General features: G+C 39.3%; 1 protein-coding gene across 1 annotated transcript in view; it reads left to right on the top strand.

Annotated features, from left to right (window-relative positions):
• neo1a (neogenin 1a) overlaps positions 1 to 23834 on the top strand; it is a 417022-nt gene that overhangs the window by 209480 nt on the left and 183708 nt on the right. Inside the window, 2 exon segments of the mRNA XM_055154744.1 lie at positions 18136 to 18411; positions 21844 to 21994. Of these exon segments, the coding sequence (XP_055010719.1) occupies positions 18136 to 18411; positions 21844 to 21994 (427 nt within the window).

The raw sequence follows: 23834 nt of genomic DNA, 5'->3' as shown, positions 1-23834 counted from the left end.
TGTATCATGAGCCAAAAATAAGGAGTTGTGCAAAGGCAAAAGGCACTAACTGACACTGTTCCTGCCTTTTCCCTTTGCACAACAATTTTAAGCTCAATATTTTTCACTTTTTTTTTCATTACTGCATTGTGCTTTTGTAGGGTAGAACTCTTGCTTACATGTATTCAATTACAGGTGGTTTTACTGCGCAAAACTACCCAGAAAAACAGGCTCTGACTCAGGCGGGGTCGCCTCTCCACAGATCTGATCTGTAACTTGGTCTGGTTTGGTTTCCATGAAGATAGAATGATTTTATATCACACTGTAGAACATTCCAGACAAAGCAATAACATGTTCATGGAGAAAAAGCATTTGTCAGACCCTCCACCAGAAAAGTTACACCATGCCCCTTTAAGTTGTAGTTCCTTCTTCTATATCATTGTTTCCCAAAGACTGGATCCTGACCCTCAGGTGGGTCGCAAGAGATTTTTTTGGGGGTCGCCTTGTCATAACCTGCATGTAGGTCTGCAATATACATATACATACATGTCCACACAGCCTCTCTCCTCACTTCTTCTCAGCACAGAATCTCCTCTCACCCCTCCCACTTCTCACTTTTTCGGCAGCTTCATCTTGCCTAACCAATTTATTGTGAGAAACACTGATTACTGTTTTTCATTGTTTAAAACTTGAGTGATACCAATAGTTCAGAGAGACACGATTACTCAATCAACAATAAAGTATCTTCATTAATGAATAATGTCTATTGTCTATTGCTCACGAAGATTTGTGACTTTTAAAATATGCCCCCCCCAGGTTAATTTCTGTCTCGTGAATGTGACTTTTCCCACTATCGATACCTGTTCAAATGAGTCTAGTTTCGATACCAGCTTTAGTATCAAGTATACTAGTTTTAAAATCGATTAGTATCTGATGTTCGATACTTTTGACAACCTTGTAGATTTTGACTTTCTAAGTCCAACAAGTGTGGGTCACCTGTGTGCTTCCTGCTGACAGCCAATCAAAGTGCACAGAGCAGGACTGCGCTGTCATCTTTAGCAGAGAGACACTTTTTATGAGCTCGGAGCTGCCTCCTGTCCCCAAACAAACTACCTTTCCAATCGCTGTTGTGCAAAAGAGACAATCCAATAACGTAACCTTGCAGAATTGTGAACAGTTATTGCAGTGCAAAAACAGAACCTAAAAATGCTAATTTCAATCGGCCTCTGGCTATACTCTGTGTGCACAATTATTAGGCAAGTGGGTATTTTGAACATATCATGATTTTTGTGCATATTCTCCAAATTCAAGCTGTATAAATTTGAATTCTTATTGGATTTAAGTGTATCCGGTGATGTTTATTTGTCTAACGATGGAGGGTGTGGCCTAAGGAGATCAACACTCTCTATCAAAGTGTGCAGAATTATTAGGCAGCTTCTTTCCCTCTGGCAAAACGGGCCAAAAAAGAAATTTAACTCACTCTGAAAATTCAAAAATTGTAAAAAGTCTTTCAGAGGGATGCAGCTCTCTCGAAAATGCGAAGATATTAGGTGTGAACACAGAACCATCAAACGTTTCTTTTGCAAATGGTCAACAGTGTAGCAAGAAACATGTTGAGAAAAAAAAAAGACTGAAATGAACTGATAGATTTGAGAAGAATCAAACATGAAGCTACCAGGAACCCATTATCCTTTCTCCCTGGAGTGCCCAGAAGTACAAGGTGTTGAGTGCTCAGAGACGTGGCCAAGGTGAGGGAGGCTGAACAAAAAAACATAAGATGAAATGTCCAGACTGTGCCAAGAAATATTTAAAGACAGATTTCTCAAAGGTTTTATGGACTGATGAGATGAGAGTGACTCTTGACGGACCAGATGGATGAGCCTTGGCTGGATCAGTAATGGGCACAGAGCACACAGATTATAAAATTAATCTTCATGAATATAACTTGCCTAATAATTATGTACACAGTGTAGGTGTTTCTTACCATGTGTTTTAAATGTGCTAATCCAATGATAATCGTATGCATCGTTTGTTCTTTGGTTGCTTTTGGAAATTGTAGATTATGCTGATGTCCCTTTGTCAAAGGACGGGGCTCAGAATTCCTGTATCTATCATATGGTGTTGTATTAAGAATGAAGACATATTTACGCCAATATATTATTTTATGTCATATATTAGAGCTTCAAGATGAATCGCAATTGAATCAAAATCACAGTGGTTCATGTACCTTTGTTTTGTTTTTTTAAATTTCAGTTAAGAATGAAAAACTATAAAATGGGAAAACGGTTTGTTATTTCATTATTCAGTTTTAGTGTCAAACAAAAAAACAGATTGCAGAGCTACTCAAACACAGCCTGATTCATCAGCCGGTTTCACTTCGTAGAAACCGTCTGACCTCGCAGTGTTAGGATTCGTTCGCTCGACGGTAGGTGGGTACTTTTTTTATTCAACTAATCGCTGCTATTTGCTCGTGATGTACCTAATGCGGCGCTAACGGGTCTAACTGGTATATTAAGCTTTTCTCAAATCCCGTAGGAAGGAGGACAATAACGTCTTTCCACTTGATAAAATTCACCAAACATTCTCTTTGTTCCGGCTTTAAATCCTCGATCTCGGGAATCGTTGACAACACAGAATGTCTGGCTCTTTGCTGATTGGCTGGTGCCCGAACTTGCACTTCCGGGGTTTTTGTGAGGAGTCTAGTGTATTCTGATTCCTGATCTAGTCGCTGGAGAGAAATTAAATTGAGCGGAGGCACTAGGTGTCACCAGTCCGGCAAACTCAAACATGTGAATGAAAAAAAAACAAAGTCCAAGTCTGTTTATGATGAGGTAACTTAAAGTTCACAAGAGTCTATTTTTGTGCAATATAGGACCTTTTAAATAGCAAAATGTGTAGTAACATCATTTAAAACTAGGCAATTGAATATCTGTCTTCAACATCTTGAGCATTTTTAATCACAATTCTCACATTTATTGGTAATAACGGAGCTGAATCGATCAAATTTCCTGTGTATTTAGTCTGTAAACATGATTGATCAGTGAGGTCCACGACGGCGCAGCACTCGCCCAGGACTCCTGCTGCTGTTTGTGTGACGAGGAGGATATGAGGAGTGACTCTGTCCTCTGCATACAGAATATTGCTCATTGTTGCAGTATCAAGTGTCACAAGCGCTCTCATCAGTTGCTAGGTAACATAGGGAAAAGCCATAGTCCCCCAGCTCCACAGCTCTGGCATTGCTTTCACCGAGCCTGTCTGTGTTCACTGGAGAAGGAAAGTCGAAGATTTAGCTTTGTGCTGTTTGGTAAAAGCTGTTTGGTTTTATTGTGCTTAAAAATGACTTGTAACATGATATAGGGACAGTGAGCTTGGGCTCGCAGTAATCACAATACAAAGAATCGCCGTTGTAACCTAATTGGAGAAGATTTGAAAATGAACATATTATAATGCATATTTATCATTCCCATGAATCATTCATAAGGGTCGAGTGTGTTTTGCATTTCGTAATTCACATTTGCTAATGAGCAGACATTGTGCATGTTTTAGACTATAGATTTACATCAGACAAAAATCTACCCTTCAAACAGAATTGGTTGAGTTCTTGACTATTTGGAGCATATTGAGCATATCAAGCGGTAAATTCTGTTCACAAATCAATTCCTTTCCATATTTTGTCAGAATAACTCAGCAGTTACAGAATCGTACGTTTTAATATATTGTAAGTTTAATTGCTATCACATTTGTTTGAAAAATTTCATTCGATTTAATTTTCACTTTATTATTTTGTAGGCCTAATTTAAATTTAAACACTGGAAGTTGTGTAAACATTTTTGGAAGTGTAAAATCCACATCACAAACACAGTCACTAAATCATGTACACATACGCTTTCATATTAGACATTTTTTCCAGTAATCCACAAGCCTGATTCATCAGCTGGTTTCACTTCGTAGAACCTGTCTGACCTCGCAGCGTTAGAATTAGTTTGCTTGACGGTACTTTTTTTCATTTAACCAATCGCTGCTATTTGGTCGTGACGTATGTAATGCTCCAAATCCCATAGGAAGAAGGACAATAATGTCTTTCCCCTTGATAAAATTCACCAAACATTCTCTTTGTTCCAACTTTAAATCCTTGATCTTGGGAATGATTGACGCTTATGGGGTTTTTGTGAATCGTCTAGTGTATTTTGATTTCTGACCTAGTCGCTGGAGAGAAATGAAATTGAGTGGAGGCACTAGGTAATGCCAGCCTGGCTAGTAATAATAATAAAAAAAAAGATAATAATAAATTGCACCTGAAGCTCCAAATTGAATGTCCAAATATTCAGAAGTATCATGTGCCCCGCTCTGCTCTGTATGTTTGTATTTTTTCTGTGACATGTCAGACTCTGGTGTACATCGTAGCCTGTGTTTTGTGGTGGTTTCTGGTGTTTTGTGGCGCTCCGGACTCTGGTACTTGCTTCTGTTTGTTCCATATTTCAGGTTTAAATGATATTTGTGGAGCTGAGTCAACATAAGCTCAGACAGACTCCTCTCAGGGACAGAGCCCACAGTGAGACAGCAGCAGGATTAGGTCTGGTGTTTGGGTGGGGAGGAAGAGATTTACTAGTTGGTTAAAATAAAAACACAATTGAGTTTTTGTCCAGGGGTATATGTGGAAAATGTTTGTTTATTTATTGAATTGAATCTAACTTTAAAGGTTATCGATGTAGTTGTTTCAGCTTTTACCCATGGGACAAAAATGATGCTCAAGATAGATTACTGTTACTTCAAAATACTATTACTCAAGTACATGTAAAATGTATAGCTGTCAAGAATATATTCATAATCAAGATTAAAATACAAGGTATGCACTGATCCAGTACTGGTGGATACAGATAGTGAAAAGTGTGCTGGATCAGATGTCAAATATGGGTTCAGCTGATATCCTGGTTGGACATATAAATAGTTGTAATAAGACTACTTACTGGTTGTAGTCAGCTCAGAAAGTCTCATGTTTCAGTTTTTATAGACAGTTGTTGTGTGGTTATTTGAGAGATGCAGCTGTAACACATTTGGAGCAGTTCTGTTCTCTTCAGTTCTGTTAAGGTGAAAAAGGCTATTTCACTCTCAGAAACTAAAAAAAAACCCCAAAAAACTTGATTGTTCCCTAAAACACTCTACTGTCTGAACGCAACATCTGAGTTATAATTTAGTTAATATAATTGGAAGCATAAAAGCTGGTCATTTTAGACAATAGACCATAAAAATTAAGGAAAAAAAAAGTGGAATTCCAAATATGTCCTAACTAGGAGTGTGCAAAAATATTGAAATATCGATATATCGTATTGTTTAATGTGATGATACAGTATTGATATTAGGGATGGACATTCTTTCTTAATCGAGCGTCAGAAGAATTAACGATCGATTATCGATTAATCATTAAAGTTTTTATATTAAAATGATCATCATTATTATTAGTATCTGCACTAATCTGCATAAATAAATTAAACTTTACAACATATAAACCGTAACGACTCTAGAGCCACATCAGCCCGTTTGACATTATAATGTGTTTAATTCAGTTTTGCGCAACTCTCACAGAAACAAACTTAAAACCACATCGCTAATTTGCATAAACTCAGCAAAGATAAAACTACAGCTCTTGTGTCGCTGATGTGGTCAATTTCTGTTGGATTAAAAGACATGACTCAGTGGAATACAGGTTAGTGTGACCAGATTTGCGTTTGTCAAAACCAGGACACCGTACGGGGGGAGGGAGGTGGGGACTCGTCATCCACATTGCGCGACTCTCACCTGGTAAAACTTTTTCCCACTGGACACTGAAACATATGTGCTGCTTTATACACTGTGCACATGGACTCACACTTGTCCCGAACGCAACGGAAAGCGTGGAATTTCTTGTACAAATCATCGTTAAATACACATTTGTGCTTCGGTACGCTGCAGACTGACCCACTGTTTGTGTCTCGCTCCTTTTGAGTGCAGAGACACATGTACAGACCTGTTTGGTCACAATACACACAGCAACCTACATTCGGTTTGTCGATTAAAATTAACGTAATCGATGAAATTCTTAATGGTCAATTATCAATTAATCGATTAATCATGCCCATCCCTAATTGATATCATGGGCTGCTGTATCGATATATCATCAAGAGGATTTTTTGGTATATTTAACTAAATAATTTTGTTACAGCTACAGTTTTGTTGCTTGTTTAGTGGAAGGAAACTCATTTATGTGACACATTTGACATTTTCACTGTTTTAATGAGTAAAATGTTTGTGTTTCATATGAAATTTGCACAAGAAGTGGTTTAACAAAGACTTTTAATGTGACAGCCATGATTTAGACTTTATTTTTTACTGAACCAAATCTATTTGAAATCTATTGTATCCAATCAAAAGCTCACTGTATCAAGGTATGTATCGTATCGTGGCCTATGTATCGAGGTATATATCGTATCGGCAACTTCTTAATGATACCTAGTCATACCAGAAATTAAAGTTTAAGTAATGAAGAATATTTCTACTTCTACTAAAATGTTTTAGGTGAGAATTTTGTCCTCCTTTCATTGTAAATCTTGATTTGCATTCAGCACATAACACAAGCGTACACTTACATACATGCGTCTCCACTAGTACGCGGCATCCCCCTGACCCTTTATAGACGTGCTACCTCACCTCCCAGCACAACTCCAGCCAACTGCACTTGTTAGTCGAGGTGTAAAAACCAACTCCACAGTGTACGCTACGACAGGAGACGCATAATATTATTCTAGCTTTCCTTTTTCCTCTTTGTTGCTCATAAATCTTCAAATCTATAAGCTCCTAACACAAAACACAATTGTATTTCTTGACAAAAAGACGGAGACGGTCATTGTAGCGTGAATCCTCGGGGAGATCCTAAAGCCTTGTGCATATTCTATTAAGCTGCTCATTGCTATTCCAAACCTGATTTTAATTAAGGAAGTAGTAGGAACCCAACTGTGTGATTGCGCTGTATGTGTGCGTGTGTATTCCGCTGTGTTTTGCTCAAGGGCGGGGCAGTCTGGGGATCGCTCCGGCAGCCTTCATGTCGTCTAAACTTCGCCAAGTGATGGACAAGTACCCTTCATTAGCATTCGTTTGAGGAAGACTGTTATGAGCCAGCAGCTCTTCATATTCATGTCGTATTTTGTTCGTACTGAATTTTGTTTTGAAATTGAAGATATGTTCTAGGTTTTTTGAACACTTAGACGAGTTTAGAACAGCATTTCATATTTCATCAATAGAATAATTAGGTTCCATTACATTTTCACGGCTTAGATTTGGTGTGGGCGGCCCCCTGCTGGCAATAGTTGGTACTGAATCGTGTCGACATGTTGAAAAGCAGCATGGCTAATACCAACATGGGTCTTAAGTGATTTTACATTGTCTACTACTTGGGTTTTATTTGTCATCCGTGCATGTTTGAGTAATCTAGCGATCTCTCCTGGGCCCTATTGTTAGCTGCACGATCCCGTCTAATGATGCAATGCCATAAATATGAAAACATGATATAAAACCGTACACTACAACTTCACAAACCTGACACGATGTGCAATAGTTTCTTTAGCCAGATGCACGCTAATTGTGTAGTGTACTGAGGGGGGAGTGACTTAGCACAGAGAGCAAATGGCGGGATGACAGAAATGAAACTGAAACTTATAAAACGTACTAATATATTTTCGACGAATATTGCATTTTCAAAACAATGAAACGTAACATGATGATCTAAATATGTTACGTGTTATCGCTTTGTCTTTAATGTTTCATAGTGTTAAAGTTTTTTATCTTAATGGCGAACAAACCAAACCAAAGTTACAGGTCAGATCTGTAGAGAGGCGACCCCATTCAGTCAGAATTCATGTTTTTCTAGGTGTTTTTGAGCTATAAAACCATCTATAATTGAATAAATGTGAAGTAGAAGTATTTAATGTCACACTTTGGAACATTTCAGATAGAACAATGACATCTCCACAGAAACAAATAGGTGATGGACCCCCCGACCAAAAACTGAAGTGTTTCTATGACATGTACTAGATGTTGGTGAGAGAAAGCGTCGGTACTGCGGTGAGGGATGAGTACGCCTCCTCTCAGGTGATAAGTGTTGAGATTGGCAATCCTGGCCTTGTGTTCGATACAGGAGCAGAGCCGGAGCCAGGGGAGTCCATTTGTTCTCCCTGTGTGATTAATGAGGATCGATGGAGTCAGCAGCGCCTCCTTCTGGCCCTGACCCAACACTACACGCTAAAACACTTTGTGCAGTGGGCATGTCTGCACAAATGTCACACATCAGAAGGATATAAAAATATTGTTTATTGGATTCAGTCATATTTAAAGTTCCAATAAAACGCAAAATGGACTCTTGTGAGCTTTAATCCATGTTACAATGTTGTGACCTCCTCTAAAACAGACCTGGAGTTGTTTTGTTTCATTCACACATGTTTGAGCAGCTCTTTATTAGTCTGACTACATTTCTTTTATCTTTTGTTCAGTAGAGATTGAGAATTCCCGGACTGAAATTATCCAGATGAGTCTAGTGAAGGTGTATTGAGTTTAAAAACACATTGGAGCAAGGAAACAACATTATAACAGATCAGAGAGTAAATTAATATTGGCCCTATGAAGGCTCTGTTCCAAAATTTATTAGGATAGAATTAAGTAAAAGATGTTTACAGTGTCCAGTTGTTTATGTAAAGCAGCTCTGAGGATCAAACAGTGTGCTTTCTGCATCTAATTATAAAGTTTTATCAACCAAGATCCAGGCAGTATGGCTGGTGCTCTGTTAGCATGCTAGTTTTCGTAGCATCATTAGCTCTGATCTCTAAAAGTTGACAAAAACACGCAAATAGACTCATCGCAATGATTAAACGCATCAGGTAAGTGAGGAACAACTTTGGACAGTCTACTAGTTCTGTTTTAAGTTTGAACATTTTCTCCATATTTCTTAATGAAGGTGTATGCAGTTTTAAAACATATTGAAACACTATTTGTATTACCATGTGACATCACAAGTTGGACCAGAGTGTTGTCTCTTTGAAAGATGAACTCTAAATCTGCAGGTTTTGTGTGTTAAACATGTGTGAATAAAACAAAACACAACTCCAGGTCTGTTTGTGATGAAGAAATTACATTAGAGCACAGATCAGAAAAATAGTTTAATTTGGGCACTTTAAGTAGTTCTGTTAGAAACCATATTGCTCTAGATGTAAATATGTAAATTTAAGGCTCTGGACCTGATTTTTATAGTCTTAAAATTGTGAAGAATAAAACTAGTTCATTTTAAAACAGTTTGCAGTGGTCCAAAGTTCTTAATTTACCTTTTGCATTCAGAGCATCTTAATTATTCACCATGATGAGCTTCACGACTTTCAGAGATCAGAGCGGAGTTTAGGCGTCACGGCGATGCAGACAACAACTAGCATGCGAACACAGGGTTCCCACTCTTTTTCACTGACAAAATTTCAATCATTTTCCATGACCTAAAGTAAATTTTCCATGACTTTACAGCACCTACATGTGTAAAATTGATCAGACTTTTGGTGCTAAATATGAAATGTGAACTCTTTCCACTCACCTTATGGTTTGGGATTATAGTTTTTTAATATTCAAAATCCTGTCAGTGCATTTATTGTTGTCTCTTTTAAACAAAAGGTGCAGATGTTCAGAACTAATCAGAATAGCCTCATGAGAACTTAACAGAACGCTGGAGTTGCATGAAAGAGATAAAATTCCATGACTTTTCCAGGCCTGGAAAATGACATTTTCATTTTCCATGACTGTGGGAGCCCTGCTAACAGTACAGCAGCCTTGCGTCCTGGTTTATGGATGATAAATCTGCTTTTAAATTCGATGCAAATGGTACACAGCAGTCTCATTTTCACCCTAAGAGCTTTTTACAGTCTGTCTGTGCTTTATTTCTCTTTCTCTCTCACACAAATCCTACATATTTAGGGTGAGTTCTTTTCACAAAATGGAAAACACTCTATTCCTGCTTTGTTGTGACGTCATGTGGTAATACGATAAGTGCTCTTCTGTGTTTAACTCCGTCCAGCTTCACTAGAGTCATTCTGATAATTTCAGCTCTGGAGTTGCCAATCTCTGCTGAACTAAAGGTAAAAGGAGACATTCACCTGCTCACAAGGTGGAACGGAGCATTTTGAGTTTTGGGGATGTAGACAGACTCATGATAAAGGATTACTCAAACATGTGTGAATGAAACAAAACACAACCCTGGAGATGTTTTTGATGAGGTAACATTCTAACATGGTAAAAAGATCCATAATACAGGACCTTTTAATCTGCAATTGGCTCCAACATGGCCGCCGTCTGGCTCTAATCTTCCGGATAAACCTCTGCCTTTCCTCGGCACTGTGATTATAACGTCGTGATTGGCAGCTCCCGTATCAAAGCTATCAGCGCGCCATCAGCTAAGCCCATATTAGAGGAGCCACGGCGCAGATATGACCCGTGAGCCGAGAGCATTGGCCCGGGCCCAGGGGAGCAGCTCCGGCGTCACTCCCACGCACAGGCACTCGAGAGCGGGGAGGTGAGGACGGCGAGGGTGGGCGAGGCTGGGGGTGCCAAAGAATCAACAGGTTACAATATAGTTTATATAATTATGTACGGATTGAATAGGTGATGTAATAATATGAAATCTAAGCGTGATGTGACCCTGTCTGATATCCTGGATTCTTGGATCCTTGTTTGCATGAGTGAGGGGCAGAAAGAGTTAAAGGTGCTGTACTGGATTTTACTGTCCTAAAATGTGAAGAGCCTAGTTAAATTTAAAAGTCCTTTATTACTGAAATAAAACTCTTGTGGACTCTTGTGAGCTTTAAACTATGTTATAATGTTGTTACCTCCTCAAAGACAGACCTGGAGTTGTGTTGCTTCATTCAGACATTTTTCAGTAACCCTTTATCAGTCTGTCTGTATCTCTGAAAGTCAAAATGCTCTGTTCCGCCTCCTTTAGTTGAGTAGAGACTGCCAATTCCAGGACAGAAATCATCCAAATGATTCTAGTGAAGGTGTATGGAGTTTAAAAACACACTGGAGCAAGGAAACAGCATTATAACAGATCAGAGAATAGTGTAATATGGGCACTTTAAAGGCGCTGTACCAAACTTTATTAGGATAGAATTAAGGGCGCTTTCACACTGCTCGTTCGGTTATTTGGTCCGCACTAGGCAATAAAATGTTTTTTATGTAGCATATAGACTCCAGTGTGGTCCTTTCACACCGGCAAATGAACCAAAACTGGTCTGACTGACGTATATCCAAGGCTCCTGCACACAGTGGGTTCCTCTGCACCTGGCTTGGGGACACTGAGGCTCTTTCGCACACCAGACCTCTTGGAAGTGAGGCCGTCTGGACCCAAACCTGGCCCCTGTCCCACTCCTTAACTGGGGCGAGCAATGAAATACCGTATTTTCTGGGTTGCAATCCAGAGCGTCCTATACACGAATCTACTCGGGTGTCCCATCATGACTTCAGTAAACTACAAAGCTGCACCACCCACGGAATGGAGGGACGAACCGAAAAAGCGAGCGCAATGTGCCACTTCTAGACACAACTGAACAACTGAGTCACTGTGAACACGCCGACAATCCGTTGGTCCCAGACACACCCTCCCTACACGCCACAACTGAACAAAGCCCAGACTCACCTTGAACGCCACAAACAAACAAAACCACTCACTCATCACACTGTTGGGTTTCCTCTAAAGTCCGGTGCGGTTTATTTGTGAAAAAAGTTTGAAAATTAACCATTTAATGAGTGCCCAATAGTGCGGAAAATACAGTAACTGGTATCCCTTCCCATGATGCACTTGGTTGATTTGGACCTACTCTCTCTGGTTTGGACCTGAGTTGGCGTCATCACCAGAGGGACTGCACCAGAGTTTAGCATTTGGTGAGTTGAGCGGACTGAGAACACGTTTTTTGAGGTCTCGGTCATCTTGAGTTTGTGCAGATCTGAGTGCGATTGAAGCTTTCGCACCAACAAAAACAAACCAAACTAAGAGCTTTTGGTTCAAATGGAAAGTTTGGTGCGTCAACTGTTGTCAGTCTGAAGTCACCCTAAGTAAAAGATGTTTCCAGTGTACAGATGATTTGTAAAGCAGCTCTGAGGATCAAAATGACACCACTGTGTGCTCAGTTTTCACTAGTGTCTTTAGCTCTGACCTCTGGAAGTTGAGAAAAACACTTATAAAGACATCACAGTGAATTATTAAGATCCTCAAATGCTTAAGGTAAGTGAGGAACAACTTTGGACCACCACTAACTAGTTCTGTTTTAAATTTGAACACTCTCCGTATTATTTAATGTGACCACTTTACCTTGGCTCAATAATGGCGTAATGGAGTTTTGAGATTACATTTGTTACATCTGCTCGAAAAATGAAACAGGAAAAAAGCACAAACAGCAGCTGCACAGTGCAATTCTTCCAATATTGACCAGAATCCCAGCCTTCGCCAGCAGCCTTGGATATTGTTTACACTTTCTGGCAGGAATGAAGCGCGCCCCATCTGTTTGTATGCACAATAATACAATGGTGTTGACTGCTCAAAGCTCGGGCAGATACAACACTCGTGACTCATCAAACCTTTGTGGACAGTTTTAAATATTTCTAAATGATTAACTGTTTGTCACATGCAGACTTTGTTCCACAGTGTCATTTCTTTCTTTTTTGGGGGATTTTTCTTTTTAATGTAACTTTGGGTGAGCAGATGTCCCTCTTTACCCGGGACAGTCCCAGTTTTGAGCCTTGTGTTCCATCAGATTTCTACAAAAACACTGATTTATCTAAGTTTTATACAAGAAATGTCCCAGGTGTCTCTATTTTTGACCAATTTGAGCTAAACTAGGACTAAACTAAGACTAAACCAGGACTACATCAGGTCTAAAACAGGACTCTCACAATTTTTGACTAATCTGATCCCCACCAACAGTAAAGAAGAGCATAAATTGTCATTCGTTTTGCCAAAATACAGAAACCCATGTTTGCGAATGACCATAAAGCTAAAAAAAAAAAAAAGCAGTGACAAAAACCTCTCAGATTATGACTGACATGAGAATGTACAATGTTACACAATCTCATTTCACAATTTTATTTATACCAACCATCCCAACCCAGGTGTGCAAAAATACTGAAATATTGATATAATGTATCATTTAATGTGATTGACATTGTGGGCTGCTGTGTCGATATATCAATAGAGTATTTTTTAGTATATTTTGACATTTTTTGGTACAGCACTACAGTTTTGTTGCTTGTTCAGAGGAAGGAAACTTGTTTATGCAACACATTTGACATTTTCACTGTTTTGATGATTAAAATGGTCTTTTTAAATTTTAACTTTGCAAGAAGTGGTTTAACAAAGACTTTTAGTATCACAGCCATGATTTAGCCTTTATTTTTTTATTGAACCATATCGAATCGTATCGTATTTGAAATCTATTGTATTGAATCGTAAGCTCACTGTATTGAGATATGTATTGTATCGTCGCTTAATGATTGTATCTGCAACTTCTGAATGATATCCAGCCCTAATCCCAATCCGGGTGTGTCCTAGTTTAGAATTTTGAAAATCTGGTTACCCTAATGTAACTGCAAAACTATAAAAAAAATATGTTAAAAATATGTTTACCTGTAGATTTCGTGGTCAAGTTAACTGCTCCTTCTACCTTTTAGTTCAGTAGAGATTGGCAATTCCAGGCCTGAAATGATCCAAATGACTCTAGTGTAGGTGTATGGAGTTCAAAAACAATGTGGAGCACTTCCTGTATTACCTCATGACATCACAAGGTTGAACAGAGGCAACATGGAGCAGAAAATAGAGGAGGATTTAAGGTGCCCTGCGTAACTTTTCTGGTGGAGACTACTGAAACTTGAACCTTTTCTCCATAGAGATGTTGTTTGCTTTGCCTGAAATGTTCCGCAGTATGGCATTAAATTTATCCATCTACCTGGAAACTAGCCCACGAGATCCATATTCAACAATCTGAAAACTTTAAACACAGATCAGTTAAATGTTATTGCGCCATCATGTTGAGTTTTTGGTTAGATCTCGGTAGAACTAAAAATCAAAGTATTTTTAGCACTTGTAATTGAATAAATGCAAGATAATACCTTGGAACATTCCAGTTAAAGCAGTAACATCACCATGGAGACGAGCAGATGACAAGTTACACAGTGCACCTTTAACTTTGTAACGATCGTTGTTGAACATTTATGGATATTTAACATGAAAATACCTGATGCTGGAACACTGGCTCCTAAACGTCCGTGAGATTGGTACATTGGTGACTAAATCTCTTATTATTGTTAATAGTTTTTGGCCAAGAATGAAGCTGTCCCATCTGTTTCCACGCACCATTACACCACAGCCATGTCGGCCATTCACAGCGACAGCACACAACAGAACGCGCTTTATGACTTTGCATCACTCTAAAGTCCACATTGTTTTCAGAGCACTTTTTAAATAATTGAAGCACGTGCTGACTGAGCGAGTTTGTTCACAGATTACACAATGGTCTGATGTTGGAACAGCTCGGCTACAAAAACTCTGATTCCTATGTACTTTTGGGGCTGGAAAAGAAGAACTGTTTATGGATTGACCTTATGGATTTGGCATCGATGTTCTGTGGACGCTATCATCCTACTGTTACATTTACTCAGCTTCATTTACTTGAGAAACTGTGCTTTTTGGAGTACTTTTCTAGCAGCATACCTTTACTCTTAGTAGCAGTACTCTTACTCAGAGTGGGAAGAGAAACCACAACTTTAACTGAAGTAAGTCTAAAGTGACAAAAGCTTTATGCGACAATCTGAAATAATTTAATTTGTGTTTTCTTGTAGCTCCTTCAGATAAGATCTTTCATTTGTGTCTTATCTTTTGAAAATACCAGATCTTGTGCATTACACTTCCTCTGTAAGTTACTCTTATGCAAGTAGTTTTACTTTTTTTTTTTACTTTTATTTCTTTTACCACTACTTCTTACTTCTGCTTGAGTAATATTGTTTTGATGTAAATTACTCTTACGTGAATACAGTTTTTGGCTGCTCTACCATCTCTGGGTACAATTAAAGTAGAAGCTCATGACCATTATTAGTTTTCGCTGAAGTAGTTTAAAGATAGTCAGTATGATCTATAAGTAAAGTATGTAATCTTTCGTTTCTGAACTCTAAAGTGCGACCGCCACCTGCTTCTCCATGGAAACGTTACTGCTTTGCCTAGAATGTTGCACATTATGGCATTAAACATATCTAACCATGGAGCATAGCATCATGGAACAAGCATCTGAGCTCACTATGTTGAGTACCAGGTTAGAACAAGGGTCTCAAACCTTTTTCTTCTGAGGAGTTACCTTTACAAAAAGAGAATCCTAAAGAGCTACTCATTTTCACAAGAAATTGAGCAGTTAGATACCTATAAAACATAGACTTTTATTAGTTTGTTAGTGCACTAAGTTAGGCATCAAAATGATAGGGGTGCAACAGTACACAAAAATCACTGTTCGGTACATACCTCAGTTTTGTGATCATGTTTTGGTTTTTTGGTACAGTGAGGAGGGGATTCCGTGCCGGTGAAAGGTGAAAGTGAGGAAAGGGGTGCGATGACCGTAATTTTGCGAGGATTCACGTGGTTCAGAGAGATGTAGTCAAGGCTGAGGCCACCCAACTATAAAGCGACCCAATCACAGATGAGGTCCCTCCTGAATATTAAAGAGCCGAGCCTCCGTGTAGCTGCACATGTAGTGCTGGAATGTGTAAACCCACACAAACTCACTCGTGCACAACCCTGCACCAAACTGAACGTCCCGTACTGAAACTTTTCAGTACAAATACATGTACCGCTACACCCCTAGTAGTTAAGCAAATTTCAGTCCTTCAGCACAATCTGTATAATTCAGAAATACTTTGGCGATCTATTTGGAAGGCGCTGGAGAGCTACAGGTTTGGAGACACCCGAGTTAGAGAACACAGCCAGATAAGTGTGACATTTTGCAGCTACCAGCAACTAGCATGCTAGCATGCACTTCCTTCCACATTCCTGATTCTTGGACAATAAACCCCAAATAATGCAGTACACTATACGTACAAGACAGGAAAGAATCGGGTACAGTGCTTTTAAACCTCAACCAAAACTCTCCCTGCACGTCGTAACTCATGTATGATGGATTGGAAATAATGATCTGACATATTTGAGCCACTATCACAAGAATAAACAAGATTTTCAATATTCAATTTAGCCAGTCTTTCCCACCCCCAAACTCCAGACTCAAATCCAAATCGCCCTGATCCTTGTAGCAGAATGATAACTTGGCATCTCCTCCTCCTCTCGAGCTCCGCCAGCTCTCCTCTCTCCTCACATACTTCCAAAAGCACCAGCGCTGTCTTTATCCTCGCAAATTATTATTCATTATTTCTCCCATGGCCTGCGCGGCGCATTACCACGGAAACCAGCACAGGCAGCTCCAAAACTCAAGCAGCCCTCATCATAATAACACAGCAGGACTTCCTCTCAAATACCGCCAGCTTCTCGTCCTTAAAAACAGACCGTCTTTCTCTCTCTAATCACCCCAAGAATCTTATTTGCGCAAGTTATTTTCTAAAATCTTTGTGTGGTATCATTTCACTGTTTCTTTCAAATCAATACCAAACGCCAGGACTAATTATAAAGTGTTGAGATGAAAGCTAGTGCTACATGCGAACAGCCGGTTGATCCTGTCATTTTTTAATTAGCGCGAGGAGAATTAGGAGTCGTTATTAAGGGTCATGGATGTGTGTGCGCGTGTGTGCGTTTGTGCATGTGTATGTACGTGCGTATGTGTGTGTGCGTGTGTGAACAAGGGAAGGCGGTGGCGGCTCGACATGTGAATATGGATGGCAAGATGGCAGTCCCAATATGGCAGCGTACTAACAGGTTCTAAAGGCTAACTAAAGGGGCAATGAATATTAATGACACAATAGAATGTATGCTAACACTTCATAGTAAGTTCACCTTGATTAGAATAAAGACATAATTCATACTGAACATACAGCACAAATAGTGTTCAAATAGTAAATAGTATTGTGTGTCTGTATACGTTAAACTGAATTATGTTCTCAGTCTTCTAAATTAAATAATAATAATATAAAAGGAAAAGTCTAAAGTTCTTCTTTGGGGAGACGCAGATTCCTGCTTCCTGTCCGCCTGGTGGTTAGAGGGGAGAGAGTTCAGCATCCTAACAGCCTGCTGGATGAAGCTGAATCTCCTTAGTCTTGCTGATGTTCAGCTGGAGGTTGTTGTCTCTGCACCAATGTGGTCAGAAGGTCGACCTCTTTCCTGTAGTGAGTCTCATCGCCCTGTTGTGTCGTCCGTGAACTTCACAAGGTGGTTGTTGCTGTAAGTTGTTGTACAGTCATTTGTGAGCACGGTGAAGAGCAGAGGACTGAGGACGCAGCCTGGAGGAGCCCCTGGGCTCAGAGTGATGGTGCTTGAGGTGGTGTTGCCAACATGTACTGTTTGTGGTTTCTTGCTGAGGAAGTCTAGCAGCCAGATGCAGAGGGAGGTGCTGAGACACGACTTGTCAAGTAACTTGTAATTTCTAAAACTGTGCAACTGTGACTCGTGGTAGAGGGATTGTCTTATAACAGGCAGGTTTGTGGTTCAAATCCAGCTCTGTTCAGTTGACTGTTATGTTGTTGTTGGACAAGACACATCACAGTAAATACAGTATTTGAGTGAGTTGCTATTGGTGCAGATTGGTCACCATGTTTCAGAAAAACAAAAGAAATAAACATATTTGCTTTACTACTACTACTTTTTACATGTGTACTAAATGATAAAGTATGCAATGTGTTTGGAATCAAACTGCTGAAAGCAACAGTATGTAGCATTTTAGCCAAGAAAAACTAAAGTAAAAGCATGTTTGTGAGTGGGCTTGCATCTCCATAAACCTGACTATTACTTGTTCTTGACGGCTGCTTCCTGCTCTTGAACATCTCCAAAAGCTCCTCCTGTTTTTTTAACAAATATGATACTATTATATTCTCTATTCATGTAAGATGTTTTTTTCCTTCTTTTTAAACATGTAAGATGTTTTTTTCCTTCTTTTTAAACAAAACCGTTCCTTTCTTTTCCAGGAATGCCGAGGTTCGCGAGCCAGCCGTCAGCCACCAGTGTCCGCGTGGGGGACAGTGCGGTGATGAGCTGCGAGGTGAACTCTGACCTCGTGCCCTTTAGCCGCTGGGAGAAGGACCGACAACCCCTGGAGCTGGGCATCAGACTGGTCCAGCTGCCCTCCGGAGCTCTGGTCATCAGTAACGCCTCAGAGTCTGACTCTGGCCTGTACCGCTGCGTGGTGGAGAGCGGAGGAGCCACCAAGGCCAGCGACGAGGCCCAGCTCACGGTGCAGACAGGTAATCAAGTCACAGCAGTAAAGGTGTTAAGGACCGCTGGAAACACAGTATGGTTAGAGAGAATGTAGTTTGCTTTCTTGTGGTATTTTTCTGGTAAATGTTAGTTGGAAACTACACACTGATGGATCATTTCTTGTTGATAATAAAAATTACTTCTATTGACTTTCTGTTTAAAATTGAGCTGATCATGGAAATATCAGAATTCTCAGGTAGAATTACTTTTTTAAATTGCCATGTTTACATGAGAGCTTTAATTCCAAATAAAAATAACCTAATTCTGAATAAAAAATAAAACATAAACTTTAAAAAGACCATGGAAACACTTAATTCCTAATGAAAATGATTATTCAGAATTAAACTTAATTCTGCAGTAAGTAGGTGGTTTATTCCTATTTTAAACCGAATTAATCGATCATGTTTCACATTTATTCTTCCTAAAAATAATGTCGGTGGTTCGGCACATGCTCGTTTGCCCTTCTGGCACGATCCGGATGATCCGGCTGCACCAGTCCTGGCTTCGGACTTTCATCCACGTCTCTTTGGATTTGTGAGCGGGATGCGGGAGTCGGCTGAGGTAGAGCAGCCAATGACTCAGTTTGTCTTCTCAAAAAACCTCAAAACTCAATTCGGAATTATTATTTCCATGTAAACTTGAAGGAGAATATTTTAATTCCCAACTATTAAATTCAAAACAATTAATTTGGAATTCTAAAACATGTAAACGTGGCCAATATCAGATATTTTGACCCGCTTTATGGTTCATATCTCTGTAATTACTATAAAAAAAAAAAAATCCCCCCAAAAAACAAAAATACTCCCATAGACTGAGACTTTGCAGCTGATCTAATCAACGTTCTCGGGGGGTGTGATGCTAACTGTAGGCTCTGCTGTGTCTTTGGCTTTATTGGACATTAATCTGAGCTTTGTTTGAACACAATCTGACCAGAAAGAACTGATTTAAAATCACCTAACCAGGACCATAAACGCTCATATTGATCACAGGCTTCTGAGAATGTTTGTTTAAATCCATTTGGTGTTTTTTTTCTTGAGTTTCAGACTTTTTTTGACAGTGTTTATATGTGTGTGTCGTGTGTTATCAGAGTGACAGTGCAGTCATTTTGTTTTAATTGGCACACCTCACCTCTTCCAAGCATTTAGATTGTATTTCCTGACAGTCGTACACATGCCCTCCTCTGCACTGGCCCATCTCCATTCTCCCTCCGCTCGGTGCTGTGAAGGCAGAGGCTCTCCTGGGAGGCCTGTTATCGCCCTGTACTACACTGGGCCAGTAACTCTCGCGCTGGATTCCTTTGTGACAGTGTCTGCTCGGGCCCCTCGCAGCTTTTATTTACTGTGTAGTTAAGCAGCGGGCTCCAGAGCACAGAGAGATATTAGCACGCGTAAATCAGCCCCAACAAGAGCCTGCTGGGACCCTTATCTTTTTATGTCCCCTCCACGTCGGCAGTGTGAACCCGCGCACCGCATAAACCTCATGTGCACAATACTGGAGTCATGACGACGCTTTGTGAGCTTGAATGAATCGTCAGTGAAAACAAAAGCGGTTAGCTAATGTTTAGGGATGGGCCGTGTATCGATTCCAGTGTCGTACTGGCAGATATAGATACAGATCCTTCTATATCAGTATCAATACTGGATTTGATTCTGACATTTTTTGTGCTGCCCCAGTCCTTGTGTGCCCTTTTAGACCAGACTGATGTTTCAAAATAGAAACAGAAAAGTGTTATTTGACTGTATGTTACACAAACCTTACACACAAATAATTTTATTTTCCAGTAAAATGCTTTTTGTTGTTATTTTTATAAAAGTGAAAAGTTAAAGTAACAAATTCACTGGAGATAAATTTGTGGTCCTTGCGTTGGATTTTAAAAGCTTATAATAAATAGATATCTGTATTGGCAAATATCAGTTAATTTTGGATATCGGTGCCGGCTCAAAAAAAAAAACAACTTAAAATCAGCCCAGCCCTAAGTATTGCTGTATAAAGGTGCACTGTGTGATTATTTTGGTGCTTGTTACCATGGAGATGCATATGCTATGTCTGGAAAGTTCCAAAGTGTGGCATTAAACTCCTTCATTTTGCAGTGATTCAATAACAGGTGTTTACATTGCTAAAATAATTCCCTGAAAACGCATTTATTCTTACTGTGAGTGGGCTTGCTTCTACACAGATCTGACATGTGAATTGCTCTGGTGGTGTCACCCGCTTGTCTTCATAGAGAGAGAGGTTTAAATCCATACTGTGTAACATTCCAGCCAAATCAATCACATCTCTATGGAGAAATGCGACATTGTGCACCTTTAGTAGACTGTTTGATGGTATTTTAAGAGGGAATGTACGTAGATCAGTACATGTAAGATGGCATGTTTTGAGCTTTGTTGAGCTTGTGACCATTTTTATGTTCTGTTCAGTGGGATGCTAATGCTTTTTGGATTGTCAAAAGTAGGGGTGTGCAAAAGTATTGAAATCGATATTTCATATTGTTGAACGTGATGATATATCAAGTATTTACCAAATATACCAAAAATATAGTATTTTTTGGTATATTTTACTAATTTTTTTTGTTACAGCTCTACAGTTTTATTACTTGTTTAGAGGAAAATTAAAGTCAAGGAAATTCAGTTATGCAACACATTTGACATTTTCACTGTTTTGATGAGTAAACAAAAACTTTTAGTATCACAGCCAAAATTTAGCCATTAATTTAATTGATTTGAAATATATTGTATAGAATTGAAAGTGGAATGTATTGAGATATGTATTGTATCGCTGCCTATGTATCAAGGTATGTATCGTATCAGCAATTTCTTAATGATAGCCCTAGTCTAAAGTCAAAGTTGTTGCTCTCTTTGTTAGCCAATACTCACTTGGCGTTCGCTCCCTGTGGCATTCCAAGGAGGTGACGCCGGTGAGCGCCACACCCAAGTATCGAAAATCAAATAATCATTACTAAAACTAGATACTCATTTGAGCAGGTATCAATACTAAAAAAGTCACATTGACGGGAGAAATGAACCTTTCCTGAATAGATTTAGAATGATCTTGAGCTGTATCAGAACAAGTATAAGAGTACCATGGACCACTATGGAACCTACCCAGACCACTGAGGGATTACACAGATATAAGACCACCAATAATACAAAAGAAAGTACTAGGATGTAATATTGAAAATTACATTCTGTTTTCTAAATAAAGAGCGTTTTTTTAAATAATCATTGTAGTATCTGTATTGAGTATCGAGTCTCTTCCTTAGTATCTAAATCAAGTAGTATCATGACAACACTAAATGCTTCAAACGCACCTTTAAAGTCCTTAAAATGTGAACTGCCGGTGCTATGGTACCCACGAGCAGCACAGTGACCTTTAAAGTGGTGCTTCAACCAAACTCACCGCTGCTGTTTCTTACGTTGCAGAGAGCGGAGAGGAGCGGGCCCCAGAGTTCTTACAACAGCCCTCGTCCGTGACCAAAACCGTGGGCTCCAGTGTGCTCCTGCCCTGCGTGGTGAGCGGCTCCCCGGCCCCGTCTCTGCGCTGGACCGTCGGGGACAAACCCGTGGAAGAGAGGTAAGGACGTGTGCCTTGTTTGGTCTGACTTTTACTGCTGGTTTGAATTGTCTGTCAGGGAAGAGGCCTTGAAGAAGACTGGAGAGATTTATGGATGTAGTGAAAAACTATATGAAGTGAGTCTAAGCCGATTTGCTTTGCTGACCTCGTAAAAATAATCTAGTATATATGGAATTAGTTACTGTACATTATGCAGTACATTATACACTACATTATCTTCAGAGGCATATTAGTACTTCAAGTCCCAGTTACCTTTACTTGAGTAACTTTTCAAATAAATTGTACCTTTTTAGCATACATTTACGCCTACTTGAGTAATATTTTTATTGAAGTAACAGTACTCTTATTTGAGTAAAAGTTGTGTTTCTTGCAGCGCTCCTTCAGATATGATTTAATGTGTCTCATTTTTGGCTCTATCCTTTGACAATACCTGATTCTGTGCATTATTTGATGTTTTGGCCCTTTAAATTATAAATTAGATGTTACATCCTGACAGTTAATGTATTGTTCTGACTATAAGGCTCACTGGATTATAAGGCACATTGTCAGTACTGTTGAATTCTCTGGTCTATTTTCATACATAAGGCGAGCATAGAAGGTGCATTAAGCGAAACAAACGGACGACACTTGAGACTGATCCTTAGCCCAGGCATCCACCATCCATTGGCAGATTGTGGCGTAATTCGCCTGGTGTTGCCTCCCTGTCTTGGTGAATGTGGATTATGAATGTGAATGTGGGTGGATCATTTAAATTTGTTTTTTTTATTTCCTATGAGGATGACTCAAATATACATTGAGTAATAATGTGTTTAATACAGCTTTGCCACCTTTGTTTATGTTTTACAAAAACAAAACTTAAAACCACATGGCTCATTTGCATAAACTATGAGCTCTGAAAAAACAGCTTGCTCTCTGTGTGCTGATGCAGTCAGTTTCTGGCCGACTAAAGGACACAACTCTGCGAGGCTCCTGACTACGGCAGCCGCAATGCTCCGACAATCCATCAAGCGGTGCGGCTTCATAGTTTACCAAAGTCGTACTAAAACATTTTGACAGATTTGTTACTTGAAAGTAACATTACTTAAGTAGAAGTACAAATGAGTGGTTCAAGAAAACACTCAAGTGAGAGTAAAAAGTATTTTGGGAAAACTTCAAGTAAGAGTAACTTAAAGAGTACCATATTTTTTGGACACACTTAAAATTAGTGCACTTTCTTACTGACCTCAAAGGCGAGGAGAAAATTCAGTTTGTCGACTGGACAAAAGTTAGTTAGGTTGCAGACGTTTCACAGCTCATTCAAGCTGCTTCTTCAGTTCTGAAAGAGTTCTTTTTCACTACTCTTTAAGTTACTCTTACTTGAACTTTTCCCAAAATACTTTTTACTCTTAAGTGTTTTCTTGAACCACTCAGTTGTACTTCTACTTAAGTAATGTTACTTTGAAGTAACGTTACTCTTATTTTAATATATAATTTTTGGCAACTCTACCACCTCTGCTAGAAAGTGCCAGTGTTTTTCCGTTGTACGGTTTGTAGATTGTCACTAGATATTGTAATTCTGGGGACAACTGTGTACTGTGTCTAACTTCTACTGTAACTTTAAACTATTTTTATCTTCCACGAACCAGGAAGTGTGCTGTTAACATGCTAGTTAACAGCATTCCAGGGATTGCAAACTCTGCTCTGGCCTCTAAAAGTTGTGAAAAAATGATGAGAAAGCTGAGGAATAACTTTGGACTTCTGCAAACTGTTTAAAATGAGCTAGTTACTTTTTTCATGTTTTTAAAAAAGTAAAAATCGGGTACCTTTTTCAGTAATTGCTCACCAACCTGAGGGAAGGAGT

The sequence above is a fragment of the Boleophthalmus pectinirostris genome, unplaced genomic scaffold (genome assembly GCF_026225935.1).
Source record: "Boleophthalmus pectinirostris isolate CB_2022bp ecotype Guang Dong unplaced genomic scaffold, ASM2622593v1 HiC_scaffold_19, whole genome shotgun sequence".
NCBI lineage: Eukaryota > Metazoa > Chordata > Actinopteri > Gobiiformes > Gobiidae > Boleophthalmus > Boleophthalmus pectinirostris.
The sequence above is the reverse complement of the archived record's forward strand: the minus strand, read 5'-3'. Positions and strand labels throughout refer to the sequence as shown.